Source organism: Pezoporus occidentalis, unplaced genomic scaffold (assembly GCF_034315485.1).
Source record: "Pezoporus occidentalis ecotype Australia unplaced genomic scaffold, CSIRO_AGI_Poc_V1 ctg91, whole genome shotgun sequence".
NCBI classification, from domain to species: Eukaryota; Metazoa; Chordata; class Aves; order Psittaciformes; family Psittacidae; genus Pezoporus; species Pezoporus occidentalis.
Window position 1 is genome coordinate 2720995 of NW_026916273.1, and position 19902 is coordinate 2740896.

The window sequence follows — 19902 nt, forward strand, 5'->3', positions numbered from 1 at the left end:
CAGCGGGTGTCTCCTCCTGGCCAGGCTTGGGTTGCCGGCTGAGTGCTCCCTCAGACACAGGCAGGCAGGGATATCGATCTAGATGAAAGCTAACACTGCTCTCGGGGCTGGGTAACCGTATCTGCCGCACATTTGTATTCCTTCGAGCAGGGCGGGAGGGCTGCAGCCATCTGCCCAAGCGGCTCGGGGATGCTGGGGATGCTGTAAGCCCTCTGGATGGATCTCCACAGAGCTGCCTTCCCCCATTTCAATGCGCAACCTTCACCTTCTTTGTTTCACCTCCTTGCAAGGGCCAAATAACACAGGCCTGAGCAAGGCATCACCAAAAAGGCAGCATCAGCATCCTTCCTTCAGACCCGAGCCACATCTCCCTAGCAGGGACTGGGGGGCTGCCATGGAGCAGCGCTGAATCTGCCCTTTCCCTACCCATGCGATGGGAGCCAAGAGGCATCACACTGGGGGTTGCAAGGTTGTACAAGGGCACCATCTGACGCTAGCATGTATGTGTCCACCAACACCTCCTGGGGGTCCCACTGTTCAGCCAGGTGACACCTGCCCTGGTGGGATGGGAAGGGGTGGCAGAGGGCATGGTGAGGGGCAGGGATGGGAAGCAGAGAGATGTGGGGGTATGCAGACAGACAGAACCATCACGTGCAGAGGAAGCAACAAGAAAAGCACAGAGGTGAAGGCTCAAATAGCTGAGGGACCCTCTGCTTTTCTGCAGAATAAGGCAGCTTCTGTGCATCTCCACCAGGACCCAAGCCACAAGACAGGTCAGGGAGCCCCTGCAGCAGCACAGGAGCCAGGATCTTGCTGTCAGCACTGCAAGGCAGGCAGAAGCAGAGGGGCACACAAGGATGCCCTCTCCATGCGCTTATAAACAGCCAGCTGCAGAGACCCAGGCAGCACGTGTCCCATGCCCCAAGTCCCTGGGACACCAGCATGCACAAACACAAACATCGGCTCCCCAGCTCCTTGGAAAGGACCAACGGCACCCTCATCACAGGGCAGTTGGAGATGTCAGGGGGCAAAAGCAAAGGCCATGTTGTACACCTCCAAGAAACTCAGCTCTGTCAATACTTGGTGCAATGTGCAAGCCTTGCTTGATCCAAGGTGGTACAAGAGAGCCCCAACATGCTACATAGGTAAGCCAGTGAGGTGGTCAGACCACTCAGGCAAACCCATCACTTGTGCTCACTCCAAAGTCAACGAGGGGGCTTGTGTGTATGAAGCAGCAGAAGTGGGTCCATGGGATGTGCACAGTCCCAGATCCCATCACTGGCCAAGTGTACAGGCCCCAGTGCCCATAAGGGTGGGGAGAGTACAACCCTGGCAAGGGGAGCTGGCTGAGGCATCCCTCGGCATTCCAAAGGGTCAGTCCCACACCTTCACTGAAGGAGCTCAAAGGACTGATGCCAGTGGTGCCCCACACACCTAAAGGCAAAAGGACCTTTGCCATTCCTTGCCTCCCCACATCGCAGCAGTGCCTCTGCCCCAGCATCCCTGAACAACCACCCTGAGGAGCTGCAGCCCCACAGGACCCTTCGGCAAGGCAGGATGCGCAGGTTCCACCAAACAGCTCAGCTTTGCTTCTGTGCTTTGGAGCACGGTTCCTTCCTCCAAGGGGAGGTGATGGCACATTAGCAAACAGCATGTTTGGGCATAGATGGGCTCTGGCCTCAAAAGGTACTGAGACATTTAGAAAAAGCCCTGCAGTCCCCATCTCCACAGGTTCCTGCTCCCTGCCAGCCTGTGCAGCCCAGTCACCGCCACAGGCTCCCCATTGCCCCAGGCTGGCTGCGAGCCCACTCTGTTAATGGCAGGGGAATAACCCCCTGGGTCTGACTGAACGAGGTTTAAATTCCCCCTAACACCAGTCCACAAAGGTCCCATACCCACCAGAGCAGCCTCAGGCAAATCCTCCCTCCGGAGTGGCTGCTATATTTAGGTATCTAAATGAGGCGGAGTGGCTCTTTCCAAAAAAGAGTTACTTTGGGTTACATAAATACAGAGCAAAACTTGAAAGCTGTGTTTCCAGGAGCTAGCACTGCCATATATGAGCAGCAGGGATGGGGACAGTCTCTCCCCAATAACCTGCCTTTATTTTCATCTCAGCTGGATGTGCAGAGGGGTTCCCAGCTCCTCGGGCAGACGGGCAGCAAGCAAGCAGCGCAAGCTGAGCCCAGGGAACCTGGATAAGTGGACCCTCATGGGCAGCCCCTGGTCACTGCAGGGAGGCAGGGGCAGGGGGGCTGCCAAAGTGCTGCATCCTGGATGTGCTAACAGAGGAACGGAGAAGGCAGTGCAGAGAACACTGCAGGCAGGGCAGGCAGCACGGCGGAAAACACAGGCAGGAGGAGTGAACAGAAGTAAATAAACTGAGCAGCTCCAGCCCTCCCCGTCCATGCCTGTCCTCACAGTGCCCCCAGGACATCCCTCCATGCTCAGCTGCTGACTTCCTTCCTGCTGCATCCACTTCCACATCCTGAAGCCTCTGGTCCCATGAGGAGAGCAGACACGCATGCAGGAGCGTGTCCCACACACCTACCACTGCTCGCCCCGAGCCCCAGGGCTGCAGGGCAGGGGCTGCCCCTGCTGCCCGCTCAGCTGCTGGGCAGAGCTGGCTGCTGGTCACGAGCGAAGCAGTGTCCCCAGCAGGGCCGGGTGACAACATGCACTATGGGAGTTTCTGGGGACACATACCACATGCTTTCGTTTTCAAAATACATATAAATAGACACACTTCTTCCCTCCTAAAAGGACATGGCTACAAGAGGGAAAAAAAAGGCAGCTCAAATACCATCCGACCTTTCAGCCTGAGAAAACCACACAGTTCTCATACACAGGCTTGAGAGCTGTTACCTGGGAAATGTGTTTTAGCATAAAACCCATATGTGCCAGTCTCCTGGAGGGGCCCACATAGAGACAGAAACTTCCTTTTTAAGAAGAACATTTGCAATTTTTTCTTTTCATTATTAGCAGTTAAGTCGTGACTATCTGTGTGGAAGCTCGCTCGCAAGGAGAAATGAAGCTGCTTGGATTAAACCTCCAGCTCCTGCTATGCAGAGCTCTGGGGTTTGTGCTGAACAAGGGAAGGTTTAAAAAGCCTCCTGTCACCCTCCAGCCCTGATCCTCCCGGCACACACGCCACGGCTCTCCCAGTGCTGCCAGCCCAGAGAATGCTGCTCTGCCTGGGCAATGTGTGAGGAGCCAAAGGAAAGCACCATGGCTGTCCTATCAGCAGGAGATGCTCGCAGAGGGGTGGCCTCTGCAGGGGAAAGAGAAGACGGAGCCTGCCCCTGCCTTAGCCTCCAAGAGAGCTGTGTGAATGCCACGTTTTACACCCCCAGCTCCTTGCTGTTATCCAAGCACATGCACAACACCGCCAGCTGCAGTCACCGCTCTAACCCAGCCCGGCTGCTGGGGGGCTCAGTCTCACGTGCATGCAAAGGGTCATGGCAGTGTCCTGCTGGGATGTTTCCTGAGAGACCCCACGGCTACATTTGCACTTTCTTCATTAACAAAAATAACATAACTTGCTCCTACTTTGGCTAAAAGCGAAGCAAGAAAGTGCTTGGCAAGAGGATGGGGACAGGACCATGCTCTCCTGCACCCCAGCTCTGTGTGCACCCATGGGCAGCTGTGGCCACGTGTCCCCTCGTGGCAGGACAACCGGGTCCCCAGCTGTCACTTGCATGGGGTGAAACCTGCATACCGCCCTCATCCAGGCAGGAGGGAGCAGAAGAAACGCGGTTAGCGGCAGCCAGGCTTCCTTCCGTGTGCAGGGCGCAGCGGCCAGCACGCTGCTCCGGCTGCAGCACCGGCCTGCGGATGCTCTGCCCAATCCCCTCCATCTCTCCCCCGCCACAGGATTTCCTTGCTCCTGATGTGCACGAAAATTAGGAAATGAGGGTTCCTTGGGGACTAGGTGGGGACGGCAGCTTCCAGCGCAGGGGGGGAGGATGACACCTCCACACCCCTCGCTTGCCGCCCCAAACGGTGGGGTCGAGCAGGGTCCTGCAGCCTCCCCACACAAAGGCCGAGTAAGCAGAAGCCACAGCAGCGGTGAACTTGCTGCAAACTGAAACAGGAACCGAGGAGCCTGACCAGCGGCGCTGGCTCAGCACAAGGGGCTGCTGGGGCCGGCTCCCTGCCGCTGCAGGCAGCGACCGCAGGGCGCAGGAGCAGAGAAAGAATTTAGAAAATGCATCTCAGTCAAGATACGCTGCCCTGAAACCATGGTCCCTGAGAGAGCTCATCCGATCCTCTGCCACCTCAGCACAAAAACATCCATATCAAGCATGTTCCCCCGGGTCTCTGGGGAGGGGAGGAGTGTCACATCAGCCCTCCCGCTGCTCTGGGGTCTCACCCGCTTCAGCCTCATCACATCGGCTGCCCCTCGCCAAGGGCAGAGGCCTCCTGCTCCCCACTGCGATGGCAAACGCCTGCCTGCTCGCTGCCTGGTGCGGCGTGGGTACAGGCAGGTATAAAAAGCTCCTGCGATACTTCAGCAGGACCCTCCTCACGCTCTCTGGCAAAGCTCCTGGTGCAGGGGCACTGGGAGGCACTCAGTGCCTGCCGGCTTTGCCCTGGGACAGCAGGGATGCAAGATAAGCAAAGTATTCCCCCTAAGCCCCACATTGCTGCCCAGGAGGCAGTCATGATCAAAGGTTAGTCTGGCTACTGGATGGGGCCATCCCAAAGAGCCCCCAGGGCTGCCAGAGTCTCCACACTCCCCACCAGCAGATAACCAGACTTGCTGCACGGGGAACCCCTCCCGGGGGTTTTCCAGCTCTTTCAGGACCAAAGGAGATTTCCAGCCTTTTTCTTTCCCAGTCTGAATTCTGAAGTGAATTGGTTTTAACACAGCAATTTGCAGCTGCTCAACCCTGGCTGCTGCCTCTGCCCAGGAGGTGCAGCAAAGACAGAAGAGAGCAGGGTGATGAGACCCTGAGTGCAGCCGGATCTGTGCAAAGTCCTCTGGCATTTCTCAGAAGCTCCCATTATAAAAAACACAGTAAATAAATAAATAAAGTTTTGTGAGCCAGGGTTCAGGAAAAGTGCTGAAAAGCAGAACAGCCAAGAGATAAGGGAAGGGAAACACATTGGCTGGACCATCACGACTGCCCCTAGAATTAGGTCACTACCTCACCTGACCACTCGCCCCATTAACTTCAACCTTTACTCTCTGGCTCGTTACTACAAGCAGAGGCAGCTTCAAACATCCTCTTCCAGGCACTCACAAGAGGGTAGCTCACCAAGGAGGTGGTGGGAACCTGCCCTTCCCACACAGCATGCAGGCAGGGAACCGCTGCCCGCTCTGAGGTACGGGCAAGGGGCTGCCAGACCGTGTCCCCCCGGGAGCAGGAGCGCATCCAGGACCATGGCGGTTGGCCCTGCACGGCCACGCTGGCCCTGTGCATGTACAAAGTTCCCCTCTGCGAAATCACTTCAGGCTGCCAAGCAGTCACGAGAAGCGTAAGCCCGCGCAGGGTTGCCATGGAGCGGGGCTCGGCTGCGGGAGCCCGGAGCCGATCCCTCTGGCAAACGCGCTTCCCAGCCGAGGCTCTGTCGGTACCTCGTGCCCCTGGCTGCTCTCACCCCTGCTCCTCTGCAGTGGAGAGTGAATGCAACATGCGTGATCCTGGTGGAGCCTTACCCCTGGGGACAGCCCCTTCCTTCCCCGGCAGAGCCAGGACCTCCTCCGTGCTGCAGAGCCCCATGGGGAGCTGAGCCCAGAGCACCCTGCAGGGATGGTGCCCCTCACCCCGGTGACACCATCTCCCCGAGCCCCTCATCCTGGTGACACCATCTCCCCGAGCCCCTCACCCCGGTGACACCATCTCCCCGAGCCCCTCATCCTGGTGACACCATCTCCCTGAGCCCCTCATCCTGGTGACACCATCTCCCCGAGCCCCTCATCCTGGTGACACCATCTCCCTGAGCCCCTCATCCTGGTGAGGATCTCTGGGACACCATCTCCCCAAGGCCAGGGGCAGGCAGAAGCAGCAGTGGCTTCGGTGGTATTTGCCCCGCAGGCACCACACTAGCAAAGGCATAGACTGTCCCTGGAGAATGCCTCTGCCCCAGGCTGGTGTCCCCGAGCTCCCAGGAGGGCTGGTACATGCTGGCCAGGGGGAAGCTTGCCCTTGCCACAAGCTCCCATGCTCTGCCACAAGCCAGCCCCCCGCCCCACCAAAGGGAATTTCAGAGCCTGGTGGGCTCCTGCACCTCGGCAGCAGCAAGCAGCAGTGGTCAGCAGCACCGCAAACCAGCCCCACAGACCCATTTCTCAAAGCCAGGAAGAAGGTTGGGGCAGGAAAGGCACCCCCTGGGCAATTTTCATAGGACAACCAACAGTCCTGAAGTGCCAGAGCAAGTGGAGTTTGTAGCTACAAAGAGGCTTTTGACATTGGAAAGGTTAATGTAAGAGAGAGATCCGTCTCCCTCACAAAGCTCCCTTTGCTGGAGGCACTAGGTTGAGACCTTAATTATTCACCTGTTGGAGAGGTGCCTTTCCATTACGGCATGAGACATGAGCAGGGATGCACAGGCAGCAGCGAGGAAAGCCCATGACGTGGGGCAGCCCTGGGCCTGCCAGGCTGTGGAGCACCGGGGTGTCTGGTCAGAAGCAGGGGGTAAAGATGGGCAGGGGTGTGTGGATGCTCTCCAAGGGGCTAGATTTGAGGCCAGCCCTCCTTTCCTGAGCCACTGGTCTCTGCTGCTGATGCTCAGCAGCACACGGAGCTCACCACCTCCTGCCGCGGCTGCAGCATCCCAGCAACCACCGTCCCTGCTTTGCAAACGTATCCACTGCTGACTGCCACCATCCATAACATGTTGCCAACGTGCCACAGCCACCTTGCAGTGCTTTCCTGGGAGAGCAAGGGGGTTTCCAGCCCTAGCAATGCAGTAGCAATCCTGCCAGGCTGGAGACACATTCTACACAGGCCCTTGGGCTGTCTCAGCTACCCAGACACCCCCCACATACAGATTTGACAGAGAAGCCACAGCAAAAGCAGCATATTGGTCTGATTGATGAGCACTATTAGAAATCAGGGCTGAGTCCGCACCTCATGACTAGCAGCGACAACCCACCCAATGGACCTCTTTTCCACTGAGGGCTTCACTGTGCCTCTTGCATTCATCAATGGATTAAGCTGTTAGCAGGAGGCTGAGAAGTTAAAGAGCGAATATTGTATTTCGGTTCCTGTGATCTTTAAACATCTCGCCGAGAAACAGCCTGGTTGTTTTTTTCCCCCTGCTGCACTTTGTTTGGGGTTTTTAAACAAATCGAAGCCATAAGTCAAACTGCTCCTGCCTCTCGCAGGGATGCTGAGAGGCTCTGGCTGCTCCCGGCAGAGCTGCCTGGCTGGCACTTCCCAGCGCCTGGTGCCAGCAGACAGACCAGCTACAACCAGCTTCATACCTCTGAGCAGCGGAGTTGCACAAAATGGATTAAGCGGGCCCAGAAATGACAGCTTTTGAGTCGCAGCAGAACAGAATCACTTTTATTTGTTGTTGTTAACAAGGGAGAAGGAGCTGGCAGGAGAAAGGCAGATGCCAAGTGAAAAACCCTGATTTTCCTTCTGTAGCAATGCAGGTACCACGTGAATCATCGCTGTCCTCAATATGTAAATAGAGGTTAGCAAGCATCCTCAGCACGAGCCCATATAACTAAGGGACCGATGCAAATATCTATGTCAGACCTTCACCATGCATCTCCCAAGAGCCCTCCTGGAGAGGAAGGGATCATTGGGCAGCTACAAGCACCCAACTGCGCCTTTCTCAAAACCTACTGCAAAAGCAGAGAACTGGGGAGGAACATGAGGCAGAGAGGAGGAGAGTCAGCGTTCCTCAAGATTTCCATGAAGGAAATGGCTATTGATGATCTCGTGGCCTCCTGACACTGCAGCCTCTCAGGACAGCCTGGTCTTGTGCTCGAGCACTGGGGTCTTTGCAGAAGCAGCTTTCGGGCTTCAATGAGAAGTCAGGAACCCAGTTGTAAGCAGAGGCTCGTACAGTAGTAATGGGGAGAGACGTCAGCAAGCAGCGCGGCCCGCCTCCCGCTCCCAGTTATAAACCAGGCATGTGACAGCAGCCAGGGCTGGAGCCTTCCCTGCAGTTTCATCAGAGGTTAAGGTACAAGCACAACACAGCTTACAACTTCAGGCATTTCTTAAGCAAATGCATGCAAATCATCGCTGGGGGAAGGCTTTTTTTCCTTCCTCCCCGTTTTTTCTTCTCTTCACCCTGGCTTTTAACCCCCTGCGCACGTGGGGACAGAGGAAATGCAATTATCAGCAGCAGGCGCCGGGTGGGAGAGCAAACACTGGCTGCACACCAGAGGGAACCTGCAGCGGGCTGCAAGAGCCCTGTGCTGCACCTTATGCACATACAGGCACAGACCAGCACTAACTCAGTGCATAGCTATGCTGCTCCCCGCAATGTAATGCACGTATGGGAGAGGGAGAAAGAAAGAAGGGATGGGCACAGCAAACCCTATTTCAAGAGATGCCATAAAAACGCTCTTATTTCATTGCAGGCCATTTCACACTCCCAAATTTTGCAGGGGATGTTCGCAACATGGTGGTTTTGCACCAGAGAAGGATGACAATTTGCAGGATTATATTCTTCCCCCCCCCCAGCAGTCCCTTTTTAGAATAAGATTCCTAAATTGGCACATCAAATGCTGACCAAAAAGCAGAAAAAGAAACAAGCCTTCAGATGCGTGCTGCAATCTTGAGCTTTTCATTTCACACTAAGCAGGCGGGGAACAGACAGGTTATTGCAGGGAAGTGGAGCCAGGAACTTTCACCTGCACAGGGAGCGATGGGGCTGGTGGGAGCTGCAGCCTTTCTGCTGGGGATGGCATCCCACACAGCCAGCCTCCTCTCCCCTAGCCAACAATTCTCTCAGCAATACTAAATCCGTCCACATCAGAAAACACAAACCGCTTACAAAACCTTCTCAGCCCACTTCTCACCCCTCCTGACCCCCGTGCTGTAATCAACCTGTCAGCAGATCTTCGTTAACCACCGGACCTGCCGCCTGCCCCCCGCTCTGCTCCCAAGCAAGACGCCCCGCTCCCATGCCAAGCCGGAGCGCTCCAGAGCTGGTGCAGGCAAGGAGAGGTGTCGGGACTACATCAATCTAGCTGATGGCAAGACTTGCCTGGTTCTGTCTGGCACACGCACCAGGGGCAAATCTGATTTACCAAGTCTTGAGACCTTATTTGTTTTGAACCCAAACAGCAGGATTAGTCCCCGTCCCATTCCCAACACACACACACACTCCTGCTGTTTGCAATCCCGAAGCTGAACTGGTGAGAGAGCAAGGGTTGGGATGAATGTGCTAGCTTCACAATCGAAGCTATTTTGTAATCTGTGGTTATGAAAGTGAAGGGCTGGAGGGATGATATATAACTACGGAAAACTCTTCCCACTTGCACCAGGCTCATCAATCCCACTGCAAAATGCGCGGTTGTGCTCCCAGATCAGTGCCGGCTCTCGCCGCTGCCCGGCTCATTGTATAGTGCCTCTTCACCCCCCAAAATGGAAAAGCATGCAAGCCCTATAGCCAGCACTGCTCACTCTCGTGATCGAGCGGGAGCTGCCAAGGAGCCTTAATCTGATTTTCATACCCAGCTCCATCCAGAAGGGAGCACATCCAGATTTCGGGGCCGCTGACTCGCAGCACCGAGACCCTTCTCCCTGCTAAACCCCCCTTCCCCAAACCTCCATCCCCCAGGATCCCAGCCCGAATGCGTGTAACTGACGCTCGGCATGACTCATCCCACAGCCCCGCTCCATCACCCCTGCGGAGCCCCCCCCCCCGGCGCCCTGCACCGCGGCCTCCCCCTCCCCACCACTGCAGGGGGGTGCTGCAAAGGAGGGGAGGGGGGACTGTGCCGAAACCACCAACCCATCAACTTCTCTCTCCTCTCTCTTTCTCCCCCCCCCCATTTCCCGCAGAACCGGGGGGGGGGGGCCGCGGGAGTCCACGTGCGAGTGGTGCTGAAAGCGGCGTTGGGGCTGCGGGGCTGGTGCCGCGCCGGGGCCGCCCCGAAGCCACGGGGAGGGGCGCGTAGAGACCCGCGGGGCCGGCAGGGTTCCCTGTGTCCCCCCCCCCACCCTGTACTGCCCTCCTCTGCGCATCTGTGGAGCAAACGGGACCCCCGCGGAGCCTCCGGGCTGCTGCGGGAAAAGCCGGTCCCTGCACCCCCGCCACACCGGAGGAGTGCAGACACCGTCTCTTCCCGCAGGAGCGCCAGGAAGCGGGGGGGGCTGCCGGTTCCCCCCCGTTCCATGAGTTGCACGCGCTGTGGAGCCGGGCAGCAGAGCGTCCCCCCCCCCGGCTCGCCCTACCTGGCTGTCAGCGAGGTAGCTGAAGACGAAGGAGGAAAGCTCCTCGTCGAGCAGAGCGCTGCAATCCGGCCCCGGCTCCGCCATCTTCCACCTCCGGCTCGGGCTGAGGCGGCACCGAGCATGCAGCAGGCGCGGCGGCGGCGGGGAGCCGGGCGGCCGGTGGGGCGGAGCCGCCTGCAGCCCCCGCCCGCCGGCAGCGGGAGCGGGGCGGGGGGACCCCCACGGCTGCGGGGTGCGCATGGGGCACCGGCAGCGTCCCGCGGGACCCCTGCCCACCGCTCCGCCACCCAGAGACTGCCGGCCCTTAGAACTGGGGGCTCCCCGACAGCCCCCGGGTCAGCCCCGTTAAGCCACATGAAGCCTGTGTGCAGCACGTCGGGCTGAGGGTCACATCCAGGCTCGGGGGGGTCACCTCATGCGGCTGGCAGACACGTGGGGCAGCTTCCCATGGGAAGCACCACTGTGTACACCTTAGGAGTGACAGCCCTTAAAAGTGGGGATACCCTGCAGCACCTAACAGTCCCTACATCACTGCATATATATATATGTATACATATATATGAGATATATAAACCCTGGGAGGAGTGTGTTGTGCTGATGGGTCTGCACTGGATTGGGACCGGGTGGCTTGAGAGCAAAGAGCAACAAGGAGCAAAAGATCTTCAGGTTTCCCTTGTTTTCTTCTCTATGCCCACTGCTGCTGCTAGCATCTTGCTGTCGTGCAGGTCACTTTTCTGCCTGAGGTTTTGAGATGTATGCTAAAAGCCCTTTCAGAAATAACGATGGGACCAAAAATCTCATGAATGTTCTATTTACTTACCCACAGCAATTACATGGGAAAGAGCAGGCCCTGCAGTCTGAATTAGATGATACACAATGAACCAAGTGGCAACACCTACAGCTTAATGGCTCCAGATCCTTAAATCCCCTCAGGTGGCTCAGATGGGCCTGCAGGATCAGTGTAAATGGCTGGTGAAGCAAAGTGATATGAAGCGAGTTAGGTAGAGAGCTGTGTCAGACTCTGATGGATGAGCTGAAGGTGCTTCATCCCCTGGTAGGAAAGGCTTGCTGCCTGCCTGTCTGTGTTCTTGCCTTGCTTGTGTTTCAAAAGGAGAGCTCTTTCCAGCCCTCCAGCCTCCCTTTGGTTCAGGATGTGCTGTGAGCACCAGGCAATGTAGCAACATTGGGTTTTCCCTGGTGATCCTCAGCCTTGCACCAAAAGATGTCACCAGGCAGCATGTGTTGTTTGGCTGATGAGAGCTGGGGGCAGGGGCTGCTGGGATGGGATAAAGCAAGAAAGAAGCTGCCATCAACTGATTACTGCTGTGAAGCACTGAAGCAGGTACCCAAGGTGCTTTTCAAGCTGCAGCAAGAAAGCTGCTCTCCCCAGGCATGGAAGCTCTGGGCCCAGCAGCGCCGCTGCCAGGATGCACAGCTCTAGGGGGGCCCAGAGGCATTGGAAGGGCCTGGAGAAGGAAGTTGCATTGCTCTGGAGCACGTGCAATTCCTTGCAGATAAGGCTCCAATTCCCAGTTGACCCTGCTGGCCAATAACCTGGAATGTGTTCTCCCCCTAGTCCATCCTTTGTAGGAGAAGCTAGTGCTGTGGAGAGAGGAGGAGGTGGGCTGGGAACAGGAGGGATGTTTGCCCCACCAGAGGAGTGGAAGGCCTCACTGTAAAAATGGTCTCTCAGGAGGAATTTGTTGCACAAAAGGCGAGGTTCTTACTTGAGTATCTCGTGATTTCCTTTATTCCAGTTGTACGCAAATAGGAAGTAACCATTCATGGGAATTACTAGTGAATGGTTGCTCTGAAATCAAGTTATGCATAGCTGTGTGTTTCAGAAATACCTTTTCCTTTCTGGTGTGTGTGCTAGCATAATTCCTCTCTCCTTGCTTTCTAACCCAAGAAGATGAGCCCATTCCAGCCCAGAGGGTGGCAGAAACAGGCATCTCAGTGGGGTGGACGTGCTGCTAGTTCTGGGTTTCAGTAGGGTCCTGGAGGACGAAGTGCAGTTGCTGACGTGGCTGCAAGTTGGTGTTAACATGTTCCAGCTTATACTCCTGACTGCTCTGGACTTTTGCACAGCTCTGTGCCTTTTTGGGGTTTTTCACCTATAGAACAGAGATCACATCACTTCCCTGTGCCCTGGAGCTTCAGGGGGGATTGGTTGAATAACACTCATGAAAAGGGTTTCAGAAGCACCAAGAGAGAGGCAAAGCAGGACAAGATGTTATAGCTGGTGTTGTGTCCACTTCCTTTAGAAGGCAGTCATGTGGCAGCCTCAGAAATACCCACCACTGGCAGAGAGAGTGATCCCCAGTACTTCAGTGCAGTGATGTGGATGGGACGTTATATTCCCTGTGTGCATGCACCCTTCCCTGTCTGCACGCAGAGTGAGTGTGCAGTTTGGCTCACAGCTCACAGCTTTCCTCCTAACCCAGACCTGAGCTTTGTGAGCAGGAGAGCTGCCAGAGCTCTGGCTTCTGCTGCTCCCTGTGTTTATATACACACAGAGGTGTCAGCCACAGCCCGGCAGGAATAAGTCCCCTCGTGCCCACCCCTCGCATGCAAGCCCTGGCTGAGCTGTAGCGCTCCATGGCACCGTGCCGGCGCTGCAGCCAGCCGCAGCAACACGATGCTAACCCCGGACAGGCCGAGGATAATGTTACCGAGGTAAAATATAACAGGAAAAGCCCGCAACTGCCCTTTCAAACCAGCAGAGAGTGAGTAATGTCATTAGGCCAGCGGTCAGGAGGGGACAGGGTTTGAAGGTACCCTTAGCCTGCCAAAGGCCAGCAGCGGGACAGGGGCAGGAGCCAATGAGCGGCTGCTGGGCAGGAGACACCCCGAGCTGTGCAAACTCCCGCCTTCGCTCTCGTGTTGCAGCTGCCCCTGTTTGTGGATGGGAAAATGTTGTAAGGACCGGGCAGTGAGAGGCAGCGGCAAATGGGGCTCCTCCGGGTTACACCATCCCCCGCACATCGTGGGTCCCCAGCAGCCCCCCGCGCTGGGACAGTCACCCCGTGGCACCGACATTAAACGCGGCCCCAGGGAGAACTTGTGTGGGGCCCCGGGGAAGGGGGCTCTGTGCTGGCCCGGGGCGGGGGGGAAGCCGAAGCGGAAGATGCCCCCGAGGCTTTCCCGAAGTCCTCCCCTAAAGCAGCCTTCATTCATATGTGTCGTTCTGGGAGGCGCCGCTCCCCACGGGGCAGGAGTGGTTAGCAATGCCGTGCCACTGGGTTTCACTGAGTTGCTGTGCTTGGCTCCTTTCCATGAGCTCTGGTTTTCTTTCTCCTCAGCCCCGCTTGGCACTCGGCTCGGCCTTGTCCTTCACCTGAAGTCACCCAGCGCAGGGACCTCGTGTCGCTTTACCTCCGTGCTCTCTGTGTCTGGTGGCTCCTGATCAGCCATGTTCCCTGGGGGCTCCTGCCTCCCCTTCCTCCTCCGTTTCTGATGGGAGGGCTCTGTCGTGCTTAGTGCCAGCAAGGAGTGAACCCCTGGGAATGTATCACTGGGCAGCATGGCCCCTCACTCCCCACAAGCCTGGATGGAAACTGCTCTCAGGCTGGTGTCCACAGGGCTGAGAATGTGGCCTCTTGAGCTGGAGGGGGCTTGGGGTAAAAAAGAGTGGCTTCAGAGTACACGTGGGTGCTGGTTGGGCTCCTGGCTCTGAGCTCCAGCCTGTATAGCTGGGGCTGTGCTCATTCAGAGGTTGCCATTCCCATTCCAGCATCCCCACGCATCATCTGGAGCAGTGCTCCGCTGTGTCAGCAAAGCCCCTTGTGCACAGGTACCATATCTGCCTACGTCATGGAGAGACTCCCATTCCCCTCTCCAGAGTGTACCCGTGCCACCAAACTGGGCTTGCCACAGCACTCTTTCCATGGAGCAGAGACTCACTCAGGCTGCTCCAGCCCAGGAGAGGAGCCCATGGCCAGCACTGAGGCTGGGAAAACACACACACATGGGGTGATGATGTACAGGGCTCCATTTTGCCCTATTCTGCAGCCTGCCCCTCTCCAAAACTGCAGCCTTTTGCTGTGGAGCTAAAGCCATGCAGTTACTGCAGAGGAAACCTGTGAAGAGAGAAATGTGGTGGCAAAGGAGTATGAAGGGGGTTGTGGATGAGCTATTGAAACAGATGGGAATTTCCCGGAGCAAGCAGCAGAGTCCAGGCAGCACAGGGAAGGCTCCTGCGCAATGGCTCATGCTGCCCACCAGCAGTGTGGGATGCCCATTGACTCCTTATGGCGTTCCAGTGATTCACTTGGCCACAGGAAGCAGCACATGGCCCTTCTGCCTGGGGATGAGAGCCCAGTAGCATCTCTCGCTGTATCTGAGGGAAGGAGCCCTCTGTCAGAGACCCTGCATGGCTCTTTCTGCACTGCCTGACATCCCTCCATGGAGAATCCAGCCTGTAGCCAGCCACCAGCATGCAGGGACCAAAGGGCGCTGCACCAAATGGCATGTGTCCCTTGTGCTGACTCTTCTGCAGTGGCTGAACTCTGCTTCCCCGCTGCACTGTGTCACTGGTGGCTCTCACACTGCACTGATGGTGTCTGTCACAGCATACTGATGCCACCCTGCTGTCCCCTCGCTGGCCTGCCTTGTCCCTCTGCCTCCGATCCTGGTGGTGCTGCTCGGCCTCTCCTCCCTGCTCATCCCTGCCTAGCACCAGGAGCTGGGGTGCCTCCTCCATCCCCATCATCCTGCTGCCGGATACTCCTCTGCTCTGCTCCATGGGAAGAGCAAGGGGCAGGGGGGAGGCTGGCTGAGGCCCAGATTGACCTCATCCTCCTCTGCTGATGCTGGCTCCAAGCAAGGCAACTCCTCCTGCCTCTCCCTGGAGGATGCTCAGAGTCTGGGGGCTGCCATCACAGTTTCCTCTTCCTCTTTCTGTTTAACTGTCTTCTCCTGGAGACACGCCATGATCATCAGAGCAGATCCCAACCCCCTGCACCATCTGAGCTGGCCAAGAGAGTAAGCAATGAAGGGAGCTGCTTTGGATCCCCAGCGCTGCCGAGCAAGGACTTGCTGTTCCTCAAGCAGCCGTTGCTGGCAGGGATGTCCATGGGCATCTTCCTGCCTTGTGGATCCCAGCCCAAGGCAAGCACCAGCCAGGCTGTCCCCGTCTGTCCCCAGGCCCCCATCCATAGCTTTCTCTCCACACCACATCCCCTGCCCTCCTCACCAGCTACCCAAGCATCCCCCATGGTGATTGGCCGTCATTGTCCCCACGTACTGCACCCCCAGCCTGGGCCCCAGTGATGGGAAGGGGCTGGTTGTCAGATCCTGGCTCCCCCTGACAGCAGGCACTGTTGTTAGAGCACAAACCCCTTGCCAAGCATCCCCTCCTGCTCCCTTTGCCAACCTAGTGAGCAGAGCTGCCCGCAGCACTTTGGGGATGGGGCTGTGTGCTCAGTGGGGCTGGAAGCTGGGGTGCCAAGGCAGCAGTCACTGGCACATCTCCTGGACCTGCGCAGACACCACTCTGCTGTTGCTCAGCACCTCAGGACCATGTCTCTGGGCAGGAGGCACTTCAGCTCTAGCCAGCACTATAAATAAAACCACAGTCTTTAATCCCGCCAAATAGGTTCTCATTGATTTTACCTATTCCTCCTCCTCCCTCCTACATCCCTTTGATATGTGAAGTCAGCTGCAGAGGAGCTCAGGGAGCTGCCAGCCTGGCAGGGAAAATGCCACACACACCCCCCCCCCCCCCAAGGCCCTCTGCCCAAAGATAGCTGCTCTCCCCTGGTTTTTGGTCTCTGAACCCACAGCACCGCTGAAGGAGGAGAAACAAAGCTCCCCAGTGGAAGTTTGCTGGCTAATTATTTATACATGTCCTCCTGATAGTGCAATTGCCAGCAGTGAGGCAGCCCTGAGCCCCCCACCATGGGGCAGAGGATGAGGAGGAGGATGGAGAGCTCTGCTGATGGGGCCTTCTTGCTGTGGATCACAATGAGGTGCTCGTGGTGAGCCAGCACATCACTTCCTTCTCCAGCTGCTTCAGTTGTGGTTGTACCAGTGACTATGATAAGGGGGGCCCATCTCAGAGGCCCCTGGTCCCCATTATGGGAAGGGTTGAGGGCTGGTCCCAGAGTGGTCCCTAGTCTCTTACAGGTGATGCTCAGGCTTCCCCCGGACCAGGCAGTGTGTGAATGCCTGCTTGCAGCAAGCAGTCACTCTGCATGCAGGAGCTCCCTGCGCAGAGATGCTAGCAACAGAAATAATGCAGCAAAATCACAGCTCCCTCAGTCTTCCTGGCACTTGAAAGCATCTCAAGAGCTTAAAAAGCTGCAAGATGCTCTCATTCCCATCCTTTCCCTGATATCCTTGCTGCTCACTGCTCACTTTGGGGGGGGGGGGGGGAACGACAGTGTGCAGCACTTTCCCAGGCACACGGTACCAACTTGAGCACGGCGAATCCTGCCCGCGCCATGCAGCAGGGAGGCTGCGTGCTGCCCGCCGGAGCGGGGCTGCGGGTGACTCATCTCCATGCAGTATGCAATTACCACGGCAAGAGCAGGGCCCTGCTGTTCTGCACAGGTATCTGTGTCAGCCAGGGCTATTTCCAGCTCGCTCCACACTCCCGGCTCCTTGGAGAGGTAAGGAATACAGCCGCCTCGCTCCTCTGCCTGCAGCGAGGATGGGCATGATATTCTTATGAGCACAGAGCCAGGGGGTTGGATGTTGCATCCAAACATCCCAATTGCACAGTGCGGGGAGGAGGGAGTGGTGTGGATTTAAGGGCGCACACACATAGTCCAAACGAGGGCACCAGGAGATGCAGCGAGGCTGCACAGCTCCCGTTGACACCAGCTGAGTGCCAGGCAAGGAGAATTTAGAGCTGTTATTATTAGCGATGCTGGTAGCGCTGGAAAGGAGGCAGCAGAGATGGGATAAAGCAGACTTTGGAAAATGCTGTGGCCTGGAAAGGGAGGGGGGAGACCAGGATAAAAGGAGCAAAGCAGTGTGCGGCAGCACTTTCTCCCTTGATGGAGTGGATCACTGCAAGCTCTGTGGGGCAGCATCTCTGTCTCCCAGTCTGTGCATGCAGCATGCACCATCCTCCATCAAGCTGCTCAGCCAAACCACACTCAGAGAGTGAGGTTTTTGATTCCCAAAATGTTTGCCTGGGACTTTGCTCATTACTCTTCCCTCTGGTCACTGTGAGCAGGAAGTGGGGAAAGCTTAGGCATTGAGTGCTGTCTGGATGAGCTCCAAGCGAAGGGCTACAACCTTCCAGCCACAAGCCTCGTCCTGCAGGCTGTGATACGAGGGAAGCTTGCATATGTGACACCAATGTGCCTGGGCCACTCTGTGCCCATGCAGAGTGGTGCAGTGATGACATTGCTGAAGCCCCAGGGACAGCCTAGACCCTACATCAGGGTACACCATGTGCCCTGTTTAATTGCCCTGGCGATGAGCGAGTTCATCACCCTGCTGGGCACGCTGGAGGCAGGCAAGGATGATAACGGCTGAAGGAGGGATGGATACAGAGCCAGGGGCTGGGAGGGCTCCATGCACATGCCCACCAAAGCCTGGCTTGGGGTGAGCATGAGGCTGCAATCAGACCTCCTTCCAGTGTGGGTTGTGTCCCCTGAGGACAAGCCACCGGGCTGCAAGTGGCACTGAGAGCCTCCATCCTTCCCACACTCCCTTGGCAGAGCCCCCGACATGGGAGAACTGCTACAGTTTTTATGTTGGAAACATCCCATGAATCACCCCTAGGGCCTCCTCCCCGGCCTCTGTCACAGTTTGCTGCCCCGGTGCCAGCTTCGCTTTAAAAGCATTATTTATGTCTAATAAAAGCTGAGCTAAGCAGCGGCATTGTCGGGATGGTAAAAATAAACCTGCAGTGGTTGTCACAGCTGCCGGCATTCCTGGGAATGTGGGGCTGGCAGAACCCCCTCCAGCCTGCACTGCCACACGGGCAGAGCAGGAAACACCCAGCAGTGCGTGGATGTGCAAGGGAAAGCAGTGCCTGCTGGGGGTTAATACACAGGGGCACTTCTTGTTACTTCCTAAATGTTTAAGAGCTTTCATTTAATTTATTGCATGCATAAATGAGCAAATATGACATAAACAATGTTGGGAAGGAGTTTGTTAAAGCCGCTTCATCAAAAGAACTATGTGCTATTAAAATATCTATGTTGCAGTGCACTGATACCACATTAGCAACAGCAATAAGAAATGCTGTTTGTCCAGATGAAACTACATTTCCAGGGCATGGACCTGGCAGCATCGAGGCGGTGCAGGGCTGAGACCATAAACCACGGTGCATGGTGACATCTCTGCTTGCCTGGGGAGCCGTGGTGCATCACAGGGCAGTGCTCCATGTCCCAGGCTTGCAGCCAAGCTGGGATCTTCACACCCAGGTTGTCCCTGGAAAAGTCCAGCCCTGCAGCAGTGTCCCATCAGGCAGGGGAGCGGGAAGTGAGCAGGAAGCATGCAGGAAGCAAGCGGGAAGCATGCAGGAATCATGCAGGAAGCAAGGAGGAAACAAGCAGGAAGCACGCAGGAAGCACGCAGGAAGCAAGCAGGAAGCATGCCCTGCTCATTTCCTGAGCATCTCTTCTTCCCCTGCTATTCCTTCTGTCAGATGGGAGTAAAGCTTTACCTGAGGTCCCAGGGATAACCCATCCCAGCTCCATGCCACTGCAGCTCTGGCCATCTCCATGGCTGGACAAGGGCAGGATGCTGCTCCAGGGCTCCTCTCAAGAGCAGTTTCTCCCCAGGTTTTCCAAACCAGCCCTGTTTGAAGGCACGGGCCCTGTTTCGGCTGTGTTTGAATGCTGCCTGGCCAAAGCAGAGAGCAGCCACGGCTGGGACAAAACAAAACCAGCATTCATGGGCGGTCATTTAAATTCCCAGCAGCTGATCCCTCCCGGCACGCTCATGCCCGCCCTCCTTTGCTGTCCACAGGCACTGTCCTGGGCTGTTTCCGTGGGTGATAGAGGAGCGAGTCTTCCAGCAAGTTCAACACAGCCAGCATCCCTCCTTCTCCTTGTCCTGCCTCCTAAAACTAAGTGGTCACCTCCGGGGGAAAGGTAGTTGGGGGCTGCTCCTTGCTTGTGGGGGGCTAAACCCAGTGGCTTCACACTGGGTTTCAACCCCCCATGATGCCTCCTCCCTGCCTGGTGCAGTGGGTCATGCAGGGCTGCCTGGATCCTCAGCCTCACATGCTTGGCCCCTGCACTGGTTACTGGTGCCCCCCGCCCGCCCTCATTCCCATTTCCCGGTTCATTCCCATGTCCCCATGGTGGTCCCTCACGCCCTGAGGCTGAGCCATGCCGCAGGGTCATCCACGCAGCCCACCTTCAGCACCACACCACATGGCTCCATGGAACATGGCCCCTGTGCCAAAGGACACTCAGCCCCTGGGGCAGGGCTGCAGACAGCTGTGCACCCCCGGACACCCCATAAACCCACTGTGATGGGTTTGGGGCTTTGGTGCAGCCACGGGACCCCAGCAGGAGCCAAGCGGTGCCTTGGGGCTCCTCGTGCGCTCACATGAGCAGGCAATTGC

General features: G+C 56.9%; 1 protein-coding gene and 1 long non-coding RNA gene across 2 annotated transcripts in view; both read right to left on the bottom strand.

The window, feature by feature from the left end:
* PPARGC1B (PPARG coactivator 1 beta) overlaps positions 1-10629 on the bottom strand; it is a 43987-nt gene extending 33358 nt beyond the window's left edge. Inside the window, exon 1 of the mRNA XM_062605341.1 lies at positions 10368-10629. Coding sequence (XP_062461325.1) covers positions 10368-10607 — 240 coding nt within the window. The 5' untranslated portion in view covers positions 10608-10629. The remainder of the gene's footprint in view (positions 1-10367) is intronic.
* Positions 10630-18130: 7501 nt separating this feature from the next.
* On the bottom strand, positions 18131-19723 carry LOC134156894 (uncharacterized). The gene is made up of 3 exons (XR_009962106.1): positions 19692-19723; positions 18994-19172; positions 18131-18758 (listed from the first exon to the last, which is right to left on the bottom strand). It is a non-coding gene; the product is annotated as an uncharacterized LOC134156894 (long non-coding RNA).
* Positions 19724-19902: the final 179 nt, after the last annotated feature.